The following is an 18,067-nucleotide window of genomic DNA, read 5'->3' as shown; positions in this document are numbered from 1 at the left end:
GCACATTATGTACTTTTACCCCTACCCACATGTACATACTGTATTATCTCAATTACCTCAACTACTTCGTACCACTGAGCGTTGACTCAGTACTGGTATTCCTTGCATGTAGCCTCGTTATTGTTGAAATTGTGCTACTATTTCCTTTTTTATTTAGCAAATATTTGTCTTACTTTTTAACTCTGTGTTGTTGGGAATTTCTACAGTAAGCATTTTACTGTAAAGTTTTTGCATGTGACCAGCATGTGACCAATACAATTTGATTTAATCCCCAGTAGATATTTTTTTAAACATTTTCTCGAGACAACACTGTGAATATTGTAGAGACAGGTTATTCAATATGTAATACTTACAGAGGCTCAGTCTTAATTTAAATAACCTATTCCCAACTGCTCCTTAAGATTCAGCGAATCTTGAATTGGACTGACATTTACTGTTTGTAAAGTACATGTCACAGTCATTCAGTATATGGTAACATAGCTGACACCATCACTTCAGCCAGGCTATAGTTCCTTTCAGGTGTACCTCTCAGCTTTAACTGTCACTCGCAGTGCAGCACAGTTCAAGAAGATATCTCCGCTTCACCAACTCATCCTCTACAGTCGTGACCAAAACTTTTGAGAATGACACAAATATTAATTTGAACAAAGTCTGCTGTCTCAGTGTCTTTTGATATTTTTGTCAGACTTTACTATGAAATACTGAAGTATAATAACAAGTGTTTAAAAAGTGTCAAAGAATTTTATTGACAATTCCATGACCCTTCTTTTTCAAGACCTCTGCAATCCGCCCTGGCGTGCTGTCAATTAACTTCTGGGCCACATCCTGACCGATGGCACCCCATTCTTGCATAATCAATGCTTGGAGTTTGTCAGAATCTGTGGGTTTTTGTTTGTCTACCCGCCTCTTGAGGATTGACCACAAGTTCTCAATGGGATTAAGGTCTGGGGAGTTTCCTGGCCATGCACCCAAAATATCAATGTTTTGTTCCCCGAGCTACTTAGTTATCACTTTTGCCTTATGGCAAGGTGCTCCATCAGGCTGGAAAAGGCATTGTTTGTCACAAAACTGTTCCTGGATGGTTGGGAGAAGTTGCTCTCGGAGGATGTGTTGGTACCATTCTTTATTCATGGCTGTGTTCAAAATTGTGAGTGAGCCCACTCCCTTAGCTGAGAAGCAACCCCACACATGAATGGTCTCTGGATGCTTTACTGTTGGCATGACACAGGAGTGATGGTAGAGTGATGGTAGCGCTCACCTTGTCTTCTCAGGACATGCATTTTTTCCGGATGCCCCAAACAATGACTTTAGCCCAGTCCTCAGCAGTCCAAACCCTGTACCTTTAGGAGAATATCAGTCTGTCCCTGATGGTTTTCCTGTAGAGAAGTGGCTTCTTTGCTGCCCTTCTTGACAGCAGGCCATCCTCCAAAAGTCTTTACATCACTGTGCGTGCAGATGCACTCACACCTGCCTGCTGCCATTCCTGATCAAGCTCTGTACTGGTGGTGCCCCAATCCCGCAGCTAAATCAACTTTAGGAGACGGTCCTGGCACTTGCTGGACTTTCTTGGGCGTCCTGAAGTCTTCTTCACAACAATTGAACCGCTCTCCTTGAAGTTCTTGATGATCCGATAAATTGTTGATTTAGGTGCAATCTTACTGGCAGCAAAATCCTTGCCTGTGAAGCCCTTTTTGTGCAAAGCAAATGATGACGGCACGTGTTTCCTTGCAGGTAACCATGGTTGACAGAGGAAGAACAATGATTCCAAGCATCACCCTCCTTTTGAAGCTTCCAGTCTGTTATTCGAACTCAATCAGCATGACAGAGTGATCTCCAGCCTGGTCCTCGTCAACACTCACACCTGTGTTAACGAGAGAAGCACTGAGATGATGTCAGCTGGTCCTTTTGTGGCAGGGCTGAATTGCAGTGGAAATAATTTGGGGGAATTCAGTTAATTTACATGGCAAAGAGGGACTTTGCACTTAATTGCAATTCATATGATCACTCTTCATAACATTCTGGAGTATATGCAAATTACCATCATACAAACTGAGGCAGCATACTTTGTGAAAATGTATATTTGTGTCATTCTCAAAACTTTTGGCCACGACTGTAGTGCCAACATTCCTCAACACCATCCTCAACATTCTGTGCGTGATATCAAACTAGTCATTCGGAATTCAGCATCTTAGACCATCTCTTCACCCTAATAGCAATAGGCACTTTTCCTCCACCGTTTTCACTTGTCTTATTCCCCTTTTCAGTCCAGTGGCTCATTTGGAATGCAGCGACTTCTGCTCACACTCTGCATTATTCACCGTTTCCAAGAAACTCTACACACCCTGGAGGACTATGCCTTCCTCTCCCATTTCCATATTCGTCCTTTAGGAATCTACACTACACTGCGTTAGGGTTTCGAAATCTCACTTGGAGAATACAAATTTGGCTGTGGATGCGAGCCCCTCGCAGCCAGAGAGACAGCTGGAGACTGATTTAACATGCGACTGGAGGGACCCGGACAGCGGTGTGGCAGCCAAGGACAGGCTTTGAGTTTGTTGGTCTACTGGTGGGGCCTAATCACCCACCGTCCAGCCAGTCAGCTGTCTTTCTGGAGAGGCCAGAGTGATGCATTCATACATATGTGTTGGAGTGAGGAGCAAATATCAAGAAAGATTTCTCATAACATCCAATTTCTTAAGTCAGAGGAATGATGGGGAGCTTCATCATGAACATAAAATTAAGTAGCAGCTTGTTGTCAGAGCCAAGGTCCAACAATGTCCAGCATACCTGGCACAATTGGGGGGAGCACAATGGCAGATTTTTCTACCTTGTCGGCTCCGGGACTTGAACCAGTTACCTTTCAGTTACTGGCACAACGCTCTAACCCTGAGGTTACCATAAGACCTGGCTGTCTCCAGCTATGCCAAAACTCACATTTAACTGGAGGCAGAGGTGAACTAGACAATATCTGAATATCTCACATATTGTTCAATGCACATATTTTACCGATTAGAAACAAAACCATAGGCTGTATATACACTGAGTATACCAAACATTTGGAACACCTTCCTAATATTGAGTTGTACCCCCGTTTTGCCCTCAGAACAGCCTCAATTCGTCGGGACATGGAGTCTACAAGGTGTCGAAAGCGTTTCACAGGGATGCTGGCCCATGTCGACTCCAATGCTTCCCACAGTTGTGTCAAGTTGGCACCTACTACCATACCCCATTCAAAGGCCCTTAAATCTTGTCCTGCCCATTCACCCTCTGAACGGCACATACACAATCCATGTCTCAATTGTTTCAAAGCTTAAAAATATCTTTAACCCCGTCTCCTCCCCTTTATCTACACTGAATGAAGTGGATTTAACAGGTGAATCAATAAGGGATCATAGCCTTCACCTGGATTCACCTAGTCAGTCTGTCATGGAAAGAGTAGGTGTTCCTAATGTTTGTACACTCAGTGTACAGTATATCAGCGGTACATAACTCAGGCCCTCAAGATCCTCAGTCCAGCTGTTTTTAACCTCCTTGGATCCTAATTGATAAAAGGCCAGGATGAAAAAGGAGCAGCATACAGCACATCGGCCCTCAAAGACTGGAGCTGTGTAGTATTATGACTAACCATGCATATGTCTGTGCATCAGCGGATGGTTGGTAGATCAATACTCACAGGAGCCCACGTCTCCTTGCAGCTGTAGGATCTACGGTATGGCCTCGGTGAGGACCACAGCGTCAAACTGCTCCGTGGCCGTGCCCTTCCGACACACCTTCCAGCTCGCGCCATTCTGGTAGATGTGGGTGACTTGGTGGTTAAATAACACCTCTGCACCTCACTGTTCCAATGAAAGAGAGGGATGGACGGAGGAAGAGAAGGAGAGAAAGAGAGGCGGTGAGGAAAAATCCAGAGGATGTCAAATACAGAGAACCTGTTTGATTGTGCATCACTGGGGAAATGATTCAAACTTTGTGGTTAATGATACATATAGCCTGGAGATGGTTACACACACACACACGCTCTGCCGCACATGGCGGTGGCAAGCGACGAGTAGAACAGTATGTTACCTCACCACAAACAGTAATCAAATGATGCACAATGAGGAGGAAACACAGAATGAGATAGTAAATTAGAGCAAGGATGCACAGCTCTTCTCTCCGAGGACCCGGAGTTGTACATTCCAGAATTAGACTACAGAATCTCTTTAGAGATGAAGAACCAGGTTAGGCGCACCATAGAGATCCAGAAAAAATATAGATGGAGCCCTCAACCTCTTTTTAGTGGAGACTGGAAATAAAATAGCTGTTGTTGCATGAGGGTTGTGATTTGATCTGCTAACACTGTACCATTAGGTTTTGTAGGCTTCAATTCCTGTGAATGTTTTCTAAAAGGCCTGGATATCCCCCTCCTTTATCTGTTGATAGTAGAGGTCAACTGATTACGGTTTTTCAACGCCGATACCGATAATTGGAGGACCAAAAAAAGCCGGCACCGATTAATCGGCCGAATGTAATTTTTAAATTTTTATTTTATTTGTAATAATGACAATTACAACAATACTGAATGAACACTTTTATTTTAACTTAATATAATACATCAATCAAATCAATTTAGCCTCAAATAAATCATAAAACATGTTCAATTTGGTTTAAAAATGCAAAAACAAAGTGTTGGAGAAGAAAGTAAAGTGCAATATGTGCCATGTAAAAATACTAACGTTTAAGTTCCTTGCTCAGAACATGAGAACACATGAAATCTGGTGGTTCCTTTTAACATGAGTCTTCAATATTCCCAGGTAAAAAGTTTTAGGTTGAGGTTATTATAGGAATTATAGGACTATTTCTCTCTATTTCATTTGTATTTCATATACCTTTGACTATTGGATGTTCTTATAGGCACTTTAGTATTGCCAGTGTAACAGTATAGCTTCCATCCCTCTCCTCGCCCCTACCTGGGCTCGAACCAGGAACACATCGACAACAGCCCTTCTCGAAGCATCGTTACCCATCGCTCCACTAAAGCGACGGCCCTTGCAGAGCAAGGGGAACAACTACTCCAAGACTCAGAGCGAGTGACGTTTGAAACGCCATTAGCGTGCACCCTGCTAACTAGCTAGCCATTTCACATCGGTTACACCAGCATAATCTCGGGAGTTGATAGGCTTGAGTCATAAACAGCTCAATGCTTGATGCACAGCGAAGAGCTGCTGGCAAACCCACAAAAGTGCTGTTTGAATGAATGCTTACGCGCCTGCTGCTGCCTACCATCACTCAGTCAGAATGCTCTATCAAATATCAAATCATAGACTTTATTATAACATAATAACACACAGAAATATGAGCCTTTGGTCATTAACATGGTCGAATCCGGAAACTATCATTTCGAAAACAAAACGTTTATTCTTTCAGTGAAATAAGGAACCATTCCGTATTTTATCTAACGGGTGGCATCCCCAAGTCTAAATATTGCTGTTACATGTACAACCTTCAATGTTATGTCATAATTATGTACAATTCTGGCAAATTAATTACGGTCTTTGTTAGGAATAAATAGACTTCACACATTTCGCAACGAGCCAGGCGGCCCAAACTGCTGCATATACCCTGACTGCTTGCACAGAACGCAAGAGAAGTGACACAATTTCCCTAGTTATAAGAAATTCATGTTAGCAGGCAGTATTAACTAAATATGTAGGTTTAAAAATATATACTTGTGTATTGATTTTAAAGAAAGGCATTGATGTTTATGGTTAGGTACACATTGGTGACAGTGCAGTTTTTGCGAATGCGCTTGTTAAATCACCCGTTTGGCGAAGTAGGCTGTGATTCGATGAGAAATTAACAGGTACCGCATCGATTATATGCAATGCAGGACGCTAGATAAACTAGTAATATCATCAACCATGTGTAGTTAACTAGTGATTATGTTAAGATTGATTGTTTTCTATAAGATAAGTTTAATGCTAGCTAGCAACTTACCTTGGCGTCCTGCTGCCCTCGCGTAACAGGTAGTCAGCCTGCCACGCAGGACCCTCGTGGAGTGCAATGTAAGGCAGGTGGTTAGAGCATTGGACGAGTAACCGGAAGGCTGCAAAAATGAATCCCCGAGCTGACAAGGTAAAAATCTGTCGTTCTGCCCCTGAACAAGGCAGTTAACCCACCGTTCCTAGGCCGCCATTGAAAATAAGAATGTGTTCTTAACTGACTTAAATAAAGGTGTAAAAAAAACGGCCACAATCGGTGTCCAAAAATACGGATTATTATGAAAACTTGAAATCGGCCCTAATTAATCAGCCATTCCGATTAATCGGTTGACGACTTGCAACCTTTGACCTCGTATGACATTCCATGACTTTAACCTAGTATGACATTCTGCTATCTTATACTCAATAGACAACGACACAAGCAAATCACATCTCCAACAAGGTCCTTGTCAAAGATATTTGAGACAGACATGAAATGTGTGCTCTTCAAATAAAAGGTAAAAGTAGGAGACAGGGCTACCTGACTGCTTGAGGAAATGGTTGACGATGGACGACACTCCTGTTGGGAGTGACATAGTTTTTATGGCCTCCATCCATCACCTCGCCTTCCACTGAGGACAACAGTGGCTTCAGAACACCATGGGCCAGCAGCTCTTCATAGAAACTGAAACACAATGTGATGATGAAGATGAGAGCCATATTGGAATCCAAAGAATAACTTGCTCAAAGTTGACAGAACAAACAGACACCAATGGATTGAAATTTGTTGAGTCCCCTTACAAATATTATTGGTAAAATGTTGTAAAATATGTCCACATTTGATTATGCTAGTAACATATTGCCATAATTAGTCTGGTGGCCAACCTTCAAAAAGGTATTTCGTTTGAGATACCCCTACCTGAGGCACAAGAAAACACAACCATGTTTTTTCGCATCTCTTAATGTCTCCCATATACAGTACCAGTCAAAGGTTGGGACACACCTACTCATTCCAGAGTTTTTCTTTATTTCTACAATTCTCTACATTGAAGAATAATAGTGAAGGCATCGATACTATGAAATAAAACATATGGAATCCTGTACAGTTGAAGTTGGAAGTTTATGTACACCTTGCCAAATACAGTTGAAGTTGGAAGTTTACATACACTTCCTGTTAACAAACTATAGTTTTTGCAAGTCGGTTAGGACATCTACTTCGTGCATGACACAAGTAATTTTTCCAACAATTGTTTACAGACAGATTAATTCACTGTATCACAATTCCAATGGGTCAGAAGTTTACATACACTAAGTTGACTGTGCCTTTAACCAGCTTGGAAAATTACAGAAAACGATGTCATAGCTTCTGATAGGCTAATTGATATAATTTGAGTCAAATGGAGGTGTACCCGTCCTACCTTCAAGTTCCACAAGTCCTACCTTCAAACTCAGTGCCTCTTTGCTTGATATCATTGGAAAATCAAAAGAAATCAGCCAAGACCTCAGAAAGAAAATTGTGGACCTCCACAAGTCTGGTTCATCCTTGGGAGCAATTTCCAAACGCCTGAAGGCACCACGTTCATCTGTACAAACAATAGTACGCAGGTATAAACACCATGGGACCACGCAGCCGTCATACCGCTCAGGAAGGAGACGCGTTCTGTCTCCTAGAGATGAACGTACTTTGGTGCGAAAAGTGCAAATCAATCCCAGAACAACAGCAAAGGACCTTGTGAAGATTCTGGAGGAAACAGGTACAAAAGTATCTATATCCACAATAAAACAAGTCCTATATTGACATAACCAGAAAGGCTGCTCAGCAAGGAAGAAGCCACTGCTCCAAACCCGGCATATAAAAGCCAGACTACGGTTTGCAACTGCACATGGGGACAAAGATCGTACTTTTTGGAGAAATGTCCTCTGGTCTGATGAAACAAAAATAGAACTGTTTGGCCATAATGACCATCATTATGTTTGGAGGAAAAAGGGGACGCTTGCAAGCCGAAGATTACCATCCCAACCGTGAAGCACGGGGTTGGCAGCATCATGTTGTGGGGTGCTTTGCTGCAGGAGAGACTGGTGCACTTCACAAAATAGATGGCATCATGAGGGAAGAAAATTGAGATGTTGCTTCAATATATCCACAAGACATCAGTCAGGAAGTTAAAGCTTGGTCCCAAATGGGTCTTCCAAATGGACAATAACCCCAAGCATACTTCTAAAGTTGTGGATAAATGGCTTAAGGACAACAAAGTCAAGGTATTGGAGTGGCCATCACAAAGCCCTGACCTCAATCATATAGAGATTTGTGGGCAGAACTGAAAAAGCGTGTGCGAGCAAGGAGGCCGACGAACCTGTCTCAGTTACACCAGCTCTGTCAGGAGGAATGGGCCAAAATTCACCCAACTTATTGTGGGAAGCTTATGGAAGGCTCCCTGAAACGTTTGACCCAAGTTAAACAATTAAATTTAATTCTTAAAATAAAATGGTGATCATAAGTGACCTAAGACAGGGAATTTTGACTATGATTAAATTAGGAATTATAAAAAACTGAGATTAAATGTATTTGGCTAAGGTGTATGTAAACCGACTTCAACTGTATATATTGTGTCTTGCCCATTCACCCTCTGAATGGCACACATATACAATCCTTGTCTCAAGGCTTAACAGTTATTCTATATTCTATTCCTTTCTCCTCCCTCTTACACTGATTGAAGTGGATTTAACAAGTGACATCAATAAGGGATCATACCTTTCACCTAGTCAGTCTGTCATGGAAATAGCAGGTGTTCATAATGTTTTGAACAATCAGTGCATGCATAAACAACATTGAAATGATAACTCAAACTAGATGGTAACTGTACATGAAGTAAAGTTGTGGGGCTTGCTTTAGCTCTTCAAAAGTATTGTTGTGGAAGAAGTGTACAAAGTTTAACCTTACTATTTAAAGCAAATTAGTTATATTGAACAAAAATATAAACACAACATGTAAAGTGTTGGTCCCATGTTTCATGAGCTGAAATAAAAGATCCAAGAACTGTTCCATATGCACAAATAGCTTATTTCTCTCAAATTGTGCACAAATTGGTTTACATCCCTGTTAGTGAGATTTTCTCCTTTGCCAAGATAATCCATCCACTGGACAGGTGTGGCATGTCAAGAAGCTGATTAAACAGTGTGGCAGTTTTGTCAAACACACAATGCCACATATGTCTCAAGTTTTGAGGAAGCGGCCAATTGGCATGCTGACTGCAGGAATGTCCACCAGAGAATGTTGCCAGAGAATTGAACGTCTCTAGAATAAACTGCCTTCAACGTTGTTTTAGAGAATTTGGCAGTACGTCCAACTGGCCTCACAACAGCAGAACACGTGTAACCATTGCTACACTACAAGCATTTCGCTACACCACAAGCATTTCTCTACACTCGCATTAACATCTGCTAACCATGTGTATGTGACCAATAGAATTTGATTTGATTTGAACCATGCTAGCCCAGGACCTGCGGGATCGTCTGAGATCAGCCACCCGGACAGCTGATGAAAATGTGGGTTTGCACAAAAGACACATTTCTGCACAATCTGTCAGAAACCTCATCTACGTGCATGTCATCCTCACCGGTGTCTTGATCTGACTGAAATTCAGCGTCATAATGACTTTAGTGGGCAAATGCTCACTATAGATGGCCACTGGCACACTGAAGAAGTGTGCTTTTCACGGATGAATCCTGGTTTCAACTGTAGCAGGCATATGGCAGACAGTGTGTGCATGGCGTCGTGTGGGCGAGTTGTTTGCTGACGTCAAAGTTGTGAACAAAGTGCCGCATAGTCGCGGTGGGGTTATGGTATGGGCAGGCATAAGCTACGGACACAACAAACACAATTGCATTTTAACGATGGCAAGTTAAATGCACAGAGATGCCGTGACGAGACCCTGATGCCCATTGTCGTGCCATTCATCCGCCGCCATCACCTTATGTTTCAGCACGATAATGCACGCCCCATGTCGCAAGGACACAATTCCTGGAAGCTAAAAATGTTCCAGATCTTCCATGGCCTGTATACTCACCAGATATGTGACCCATTTAGCATGCTTGGGATGCTCTGGATTGACATGTGCGACAACGTGTTCCAGTTCCCGTCAATATCCATGCACTGGAGTGGGACAACATTCCACAGGCTACAATCAACAGCCTGATCAACTCTATGTTTAGGAGATGTGTCGAGCTGCATGAGGCAAATGGTGGTCACACCAGACATTCACTGGTTTTCTGATCCATGCCTCTACCTTTCTTTTTTAAGGTTACGGTCACCAACAGATGCATATCTGTATTCCCAGTCATGTGAAATCCATAGATTAGGGCCTAATGAAATACATTCAATTGTCTGATTTCCTTATAAACTCAGCAAAAAAAAGAAACGTCCTCTCACTGTCAACTGCGTTTATTTTCAGCAAACTTAACATGTGTAAATATTTGTATGAACTTAAGTTTCAACAACAAGTTCCACAGACATGTGACTAACAGAAATGAAATAATGTGTCCCTGAACAAAGGGGGGTCAAAATCAAAAGTAACAGTCAGTATCTGGTGTGGCCACCAGCTGCATTAAATACTGCAGTGCATCTCCTCCTCATGGACTGCACCAGATTTGCCAGTTCTTGCTGTGAGATGTTACCCCACTCTTCCACCAAGGCACCTGCAAGTTTCCGGACATTTCTAGGGGGAATGGCCCTAGCCCTCACCCTCCGATCCAACAGGTCCCAGACGTGCTCAATGGAATTGAGATCCGGGCTCTTAGTTGGCCATGGCAGAACACTGACATTCCTGTCTTGGAAATCACGGGCAGTATGGCTGGTGGCATTGCCATGCTGGAGGGTCATGTCAGGATGAGCCTGCAGGAAGGGTACCACATGAGGGAGGAGGATGTCTTCCCTGTAACGCACAGCGTTGAGATTGCCTGCAATGACAACAAGTTCAGTCCGATGATGCTGTTACACACCGCCCCAGACCATAACGGAACAACCTCAATATCGATCCCGCTCCAGAGTACAGGCCTTGGTGTAACGCTCATTCCTTTGATGATAAACACGAATCCGGCCATCACCCCTGGTGAGACATAACTGCAACTCGTCAGTGAAGATCCCTTTTTGCCAGTCCTGTCTGGTCCAGCGACGGTGGGTTTGTGCCCATAGGCGACGTTGCTGCCGGTGATGTCTGGTGAGGACCTGCCTTACAACAGGCATACAAGCCCTTAGTCCAGCCTCTCTCAGCCTATTGCAGACAGTCTGAGCACTGATGGAGGGATTGTGCTTTCCTGGTGTAACTCGGGCAGTTGTTGTTGCCTTCCTGTACCTGTCCTGCAGGTGTGATGTTCGCAACCACCGATCCTGCGCTGGTGTTGTTACATGTGGTCTGCCACTGCGTGGACAATCAGCTGTCCCTCCCGTCTCCCTGTAGCGCTGTCTTAGGCGTCTCACAGTACGAACATTGCAATTTATTGCTCTGGCCACATCTACAGTCCTCATGCCTCCTTGCAGCATGCCTAAGGCACGTTCACACAGATGAGCAGGGACCCTGGGCATCTTTCTTCTTGTGTTTTTCATAGTCAGTAGGAAGTCCTCTTTAGTGTCCTAAGTTTTCATAACTGTGACCTTAATTGCCTACCGTCTGTAAGATGTTAGTGTCTTAACGACCGTTCCACAGGTGCATGTTCATTAATTGTTTATGGTTCATTGAACAAGCATGGGAAACAGAGTTTAAACCCTTTATAATGAAGATTTGTGAAGTTATTTGGATTTTTACGAGTTATCTTTGAAAGACAAGGTCCTGAAAAAGGGACGTTTCTTTTTTTGCTGAGTTTACACTCGGACTACTACACTTGTATACAGTGTCCTACTAGAATACCACAACTATAATAATAGAGCACAGAAGACAATGGGACATTGTTGAAGTTTTAAATAAATAAACACTTTTTTTCACAACGTATTTGGACCAGTGGGATGTTCATTAAGTCCTCTCTGGGCTGGAGGAGGATCAGTGGGAAGAGGTACCCACTGGCCAGAAAGGGGGAACCCCTTCCCTCTGAGCATCTCAGCCCCCAAATCAAATTGAACATTTAATTTGTTCCCTGATTCCATTTAGGTTTCCATATTTTTTTCCTCTCTAAAAATATAACTTTTTAAAATAAAGAAAACTACACAATTGGACATTCTAAGTCCACAACAATGCTTAAACCACATCAGGTGATCACTTTTGAGTTTTATGTTTGGGAATAGTTACACTTTAATGCAGGTGAACACCAGCAAGAGACCATTGTTGTTTGGTTTGCAATGTTTCTGTCGCGCTCATGTGATTACAGAGCTTGCAAAACAAATGGCCAGTGGATTGATGCAAATAATCCTTGTATTTTTTTAATGCGGTTACTAAAACAGCTGTATTATTAGGTTAGTAGCAGATATCTTTGTTTCAATATTCCCGATTTGAATAGTAGATAAGTAGAAGAAGATGTCATATGCTCCAACATTTTCTAACTTGTTGGGAAAGTGGTCAAAGTAGCTGATTTGTGTCATAAATTGCATTGTTGCATTTAAGTGAATGGAATGTTGGAAGTGATGATGACAATGGGACATTCAGAATGTAGAATAAATCCCATAAAAGTGGATGAAGGACAAAAAGAAAGAAAAAGTAGTTTAAAAACTATTTTAAAAAGTTGTATACAAGCAACTTAATCAAGACTGGTCTGCACGTTTTAAAGTTTGAACGAAGTATCTCCCTCGGGGGGAAAGAAGTATCTCCCTCGGGGGGAAAGAAGTATCTCCCTCGGGGGAAAGAAGTATCTCCCTCAGGGGGAAAAAAGCATCTACCCCTGATTTTTCCATGCTAGTACTTGGTTTGCAGTAGGGCTTGTCTAAACCTACCTATCCTGGAGTGCCACAGGCACTTTAAGTTTTTTATTTACCAACTGAACCTGGAAGACCAGGTGTGTTGAATTTAGGCAATCACTGAACTGATCAATTAATTCAGTTGGTCAGGTGTGGTGCCTAGTTGGAACAAAATCATGCAGTACCTGCAGCACTCTAGGAACAGGGTCTACGACCTGTGCAACAATGTTTAATTTTACAAATGCAATCTCTCCTCTGCCAGTAGGCTAGCTAGCCCAAGAATGAACGTTAAACAAATAATTACCCATGCAAACCATAAACACTCAAAATTCCATTAACCAGCACAAGTATGTGGATATCCCTTCAAACTAGTGGATTCGACCATTTCAACCACACCCGTTGCTGACGGGTGCCCACGCCGTGCAATCTCCTTACGTAAACATTGGCAGTAGATTGGCCTTACTGAAGAGCTCAGTGACTTTCAACGTGGCACCATCATAGTATGCCACCTTTCCAACAAGTCAATTCGTCAAATTTCTGCCCTATTAGAGCTGTCCCTGCCAACTATAAGTGCTGTTATTGTGAAGTGGAAATGTCTAGGAGCAACAACGGCTCAGCCACGAAGTGGTAGGCCATTCAATCTCACAGAGCGGGACTGCCGAGTGCTAAAGCACGAATTCCAAACTGCCTCTGGAAGCAGCGTCAGCACAATAACTCTTCTTCGGGAGCTTCATGAAATAGGTTTCCATAGCCCAGCAGCCGCACACAAGTCTAAGATCACCATGCCAAACGAGTTCTCTGGAGTGATAAATCACTCTTCACCATTTGTCAGTCCGACAAGCGAATCTGGGTTTGGCGGAGGCCAGGAGAACACTACCTGCCCCAATGCATCGTGCCAACTGTAACGTTTGGTGGAGGACAAATAATGGTCTGGGGCTGTTTGTCATGGTTCGGGTTACGCATCTTAGTTCCAGTGAAGGGAAATCTTAACGCTACAGCATACAATGACATTCTAGACAATTCTGTGCTTCCAACTTTGTGGCAAAGTATGGGGAAGGCCCTTTCCTGTTTCTGCATGGCAATGCCCCCGTGCACAAAGCAAGATCCATACAGAAAGGGTTTGTCGAGACCAGTGTGGAAAAAATTTACTGGCCTGCACAGAGCCCTGACCTCAACCCCATCGAACACCTTTGGGATGAATTGGAACACCGACTGCGAGCCAGGCATAATCGCCCAACATCAGTGCCCGACCTCACGAATGCTCTTTTGGCTGAATGGAAGCAAGTCCCCGCAGCCTTCCCAGAAGAGTGGAGGCTGTTATAGCAGCAAAGGGGGAACCAACTGCCCATGATATTGGAATGAGATGTTTGACGAGCAGGTGTCCATATACTTTTGGTCATGTAGTGTATGCAGGCCTATTGGATATTTATTAAATCATTATTTATTTAAGTTATTATCTCTTGAATGACAGCTAGCTACATGCCAATGATTTGTTAAGCATAGCTACGTCGAATGAATAGAACGAATTTACGACAGAAAATAACTAATGACCAGCCTGCTTGGGTTGCAACTTCAGAATGGAAAGGTTATTCGATGCAGGCTTGGAGGCAAGGGAAATAATGGCTGAGAGAACTCAAAAGTTATTGGTAGCCTAAAATGGAGAACAGAAAGCGCTGGAGTGCCATTTTAGCTGGCAACGATGTGTGTGACCTCCCATTCTCTGCTAAAGAAGAGGCAAGCACTGGCTGTCACCAACTAGCGGCAGGAACATGGACAGTTCTTCCACTCGTGCCATCAACAAAAATGTCACTATTAACATCACCAACTAGCTTCATTGGCTATTACTCGATAACCATAATAGTTGTCTATTTTTTTATCTACAGTGCCTTGCGAAAGTATTCGGCCCCCTTGAACTTTGCGACCTTTTGCCACATTTCAGCATTCAAACATAAAGATATAAAACTGTATTTTTTTGTGAAGAATCAAGAACAAGTGGGACACATTTATTGGATATTTCAAACTTTTTTAACAAATCAAAAACTGAAAAATTGGGCGTGCAAAATTATTCAGCCCCTTTACTTTCAGTGCAGCAAACTCTCTCCAGAAGTTCAGTGAGGATCTCTGAATGATCCAATGTTGACCTAAATGACTAATGATGATAAATACAATCCACCTGTGTGTAATCAAGTCTCCGTATAAATGCACCTGCACTGTGATAGTCTCAGAGGTCCGTTAAAAGTGCAGAGAGCATTATGAAGAACAAGGAACACACCAGGCAGGTCCGAGATAATGTTGTGAAGAAGTTTAAAGCCGGATTTGGATACAAAAATATTTCCCAAGCTTTAAACATCCCAAGGAGCACTGTGCAAGCGATAATATTGAAATGGAAGGAGTATCAGACCACTGCAAATCTACCAAGACCTGGCCGTCCCTCTAAACTTTCAGCTCATACAAGGAGAAGACTGATCAGAGATGCAGCCAAGAGGCCCATGATCACTCTGGATGAACTGCAGAGATTTACAGCTGAGGTGGGAGACTCTGTCCATAGGACAACAATCAGTCGTATATTGCACAAATCTGGGCTTTATGGAAGAGTGGCAAGAAGAAAGCCATTTCTTAAAGATATCCATAAAAAGTGTTGTTTAAAGTTTGCCACAAGCCACCTGGGAGACACACCAAACATGTGGAAGAAGGTGCTCTGGTTAGATGAAACCAAAATGTAACTTTTTGGCAACAATGCAAAACGTTATGTTTGGCGTAAAAGCAACACAGCACATCACCCTGAATACACCATCCCCACTGTCAAACATGGTGGTGGCAGCATCATGGTTTGGGCCTGCTTTTCTTCAGCAGGGACAGGGAAGATGGTTAAAATTGATGTGGGAAGATGGATGGAGCCAAATACAAGACCATTCTGGAAGAAAACCTGATGGAGTCTGCAAAAGACCTGAGACTGGGACGGAGATTTGTCTTCCAACAAGACAATGATCCAAAACATAAAGCAAAATCTACAATGGAATGGTTAAAAAATAAACATATCCAGGTGTTAGAATGGCCAAGTCAAAGTCCAGAACTGAATCCAATCGAGAATCTGTGGAAAGAACTGAAAACTGCTGTTCACAAATGCTCTCCATCCAACCTCACTGAGCTCGAGCTGTTTTGCAAGGAGGAATGGGATAAAATGTCAGTCTCTCGATGTGCAAAACTGATAGAGACATACCCCAAGCGACTTACAGCTGTAATCGCAGCAAAAGGTGGCGCTACAAAGTATTAACTTAAGGGGGCTGAATAATTTTGCACGCCCAATTTTTCAGTTTTTGATTTGTTAAAAAAGTTTGAAATATCCAATAAATGTCGTTCCACTTCATGATTGTGTCCCACTTGTTGTTGATTCTTCACCAAAAAATACAGTTTTATATCTTTATGTTTGAAGCCTGAAATGTGGCAAAAGGTCGCAAAGTTCAAGGGGGCCGAATACTTTCGCAAGGCACTGTATTTTATCTTTATTTAACTAGGCAAGTCAGTTAAGAACAAATTCTTATTTTCAAATGACCCTTTTAGCCAATCTGAAACAAGTATTCAACAACGCTGTGGTATAACGCTAATTATAAACTGGGTGATTCGAGCCCTGAATTCTGATTGGCTGACAGCCGTGGTATATCAGGGCGTATTCCACGGGTATGACAAAACATACATTTTCACTGCTCTAATTACGTTGGTAACCAGTTTATAATAGCAATAAGGCACCTCAGGGGTTTGTGGTATATGGCATATATATACCACGGCTAAGGGCCGTATCCAGGCACTCTGTGATGCGTTGTACATAAGAACAGCCCTTAGGCGTGGTATATTGGCCATTTACCACACCCCTTGGGCCTTATTGTTTAAATAATAAGTCAGAAGTATGCAGAAGATTTAAAGTGGGGATTCTTGCTTCGCAAGCCCCATTAATGACATATCAACAGACAGACTTGATAATAGTTTACTGATGAGATTTCAATAGTGTTCCATGTCAATTCAAACAAAACATCTGCATGTGGGTTTATGGAAGTCACAGGGAGGTCAATAGCAGCAGAGATAGCCTATGAATTAGGGTCAAATGTCATCATCAATATTTTGTGATGTATCCTTCTAAAGAAGTACTGAGATGCCACTGATAGGAGCAGAAAGGGTTGAAATGTATGGTTAAAAAAAACTCACTTTTTTACTGTTATCTGTGGAATAATAAGCACGCAGCCGACATTGTAACGATATCAATTAATTTGGCCAATTATAATTATGTGAAAGTCTCGTCTCAAGTAGCACGCTTCGTATACATTTGATTTAAATACAATGTAACAACTTCCGCGGCAACTGACAAATTTACCTGCTCCTCGCGATTTGTCCCAGACAACAATAACTTTGTTTGGCATTTCTCTTCGCAGAAGACAAGCGCATAAACTGCACCAACTATAAGAACTCGTGACATTGAGTTCAACTTAACTATAAACAACTGTTGCTGGCAATACACAAATAATTTACTTTTTAAGTTTCGTTGCGCGTGTTTGGTAAAGCCAGATTTCACATAGTAGCCTAAAGATGAATGGCTGTTGGCCGACCAAAATGTTCCCTTGGATACATGGGAAAAACAGTTATTCAAGTAAAATAAACATAAGACTTAGTTTCTATTATAAAATCGCACTGCCAGCAGTATTGTCATTGCCACATCTACAGGACTGATTAATTAGGCTAGAGCAGGGTGGAAAGATTACATCAGCGTTTAATCTTTCCCAATGTTTGTTACAAGCCCAATCGGCAACAAAAGCAGTATGGAGCCTCTGACGTTTTATCACGCTGCAGCTCCTGTGACTTCCTCTTCATTTGGCCAACCAAGAATACAGTATTATTATTCTACACAGCAGAAGTTGTCCGGGTAAGTGTTTGCACATGGACACATTGTAGCTATCGTAAAATACATTTATGGGGATATATTCGCCACTGATACAAATGTATAGCCTACATTTTCCATATATCATATGCCTGCCCTGTGATGTAATAGTTTAGACATGTACAGGTTTAGTGTCAGTGAGTAGAGACCACCTTGTGGAATGTAAATGTCTACAACAGCCTACTGAAGCATAACCTACTCATATTTTAACGCATGCTTGTCTAATTAGATAGTCAGTTCACATATGTCATAGTTTTGTATTGAATCTCCACAACTAAGAGTTTCAAGGCAAGCATAGTT

At 42.3% G+C, this 18,067-nt stretch overlaps 2 protein-coding genes across 10 annotated transcripts in view; one reads left to right on the top strand and one right to left on the bottom strand.

The window, feature by feature from the left end:
* The window catches only part of LOC109869981 (renalase-like), a 74,428-nt gene extending 57,009 nt beyond the window's left edge, over positions 1–17,419 (bottom strand). For 5 of the 8 annotated variants that reach the window (XR_004205400.1, XR_004205402.1, XR_004205397.1 and 2 more), the window contains exons 1-3: positions 17,207–17,319; positions 6,502–6,645; positions 3,674–3,836 (exon numbers count right to left, since the gene is read on the bottom strand). The gene's annotated coding sequence lies outside the window, so the exon portion shown is untranslated. Of the gene's footprint in view, positions 1–3,673; positions 3,837–6,501; positions 6,646–17,040 lie in introns of all 8 variants that reach the window. The other 3 variants (XR_004205399.1, XR_004205398.1, XR_004205401.1) reach the window with 3 other exon arrangements.
* The window catches only part of LOC109870584 (lysosomal acid lipase/cholesteryl ester hydrolase), a 40,962-nt gene that overhangs the window by 9,516 nt on the left and 13,379 nt on the right, over positions 1–18,067 (top strand). Inside the window, exon 1 of one of the 2 annotated variants that reach the window (XM_020461154.1) lies at positions 17,142–17,752. The exons of the other annotated variant lie outside the window; for it this stretch is intronic. Within the exon in view, the coding sequence (XP_020316743.1) occupies positions 17,613–17,752 (140 nt within the window). The 5' untranslated portion in view covers positions 17,142–17,612. Of the gene's footprint in view, positions 1–17,141; positions 17,753–18,067 lie in introns of those variants that run through there. 2 annotated transcript variants of the gene reach the window in all.

This window comes from Oncorhynchus kisutch, linkage group LG25, assembly GCF_002021735.2.
Source record: "Oncorhynchus kisutch isolate 150728-3 linkage group LG25, Okis_V2, whole genome shotgun sequence".
NCBI lineage: Eukaryota > Metazoa > Chordata > Actinopteri > Salmoniformes > Salmonidae > Oncorhynchus > Oncorhynchus kisutch.
The sequence above is the reverse complement of the archived record's forward strand: the minus strand, read 5'-3'. Positions and strand labels throughout refer to the sequence as shown.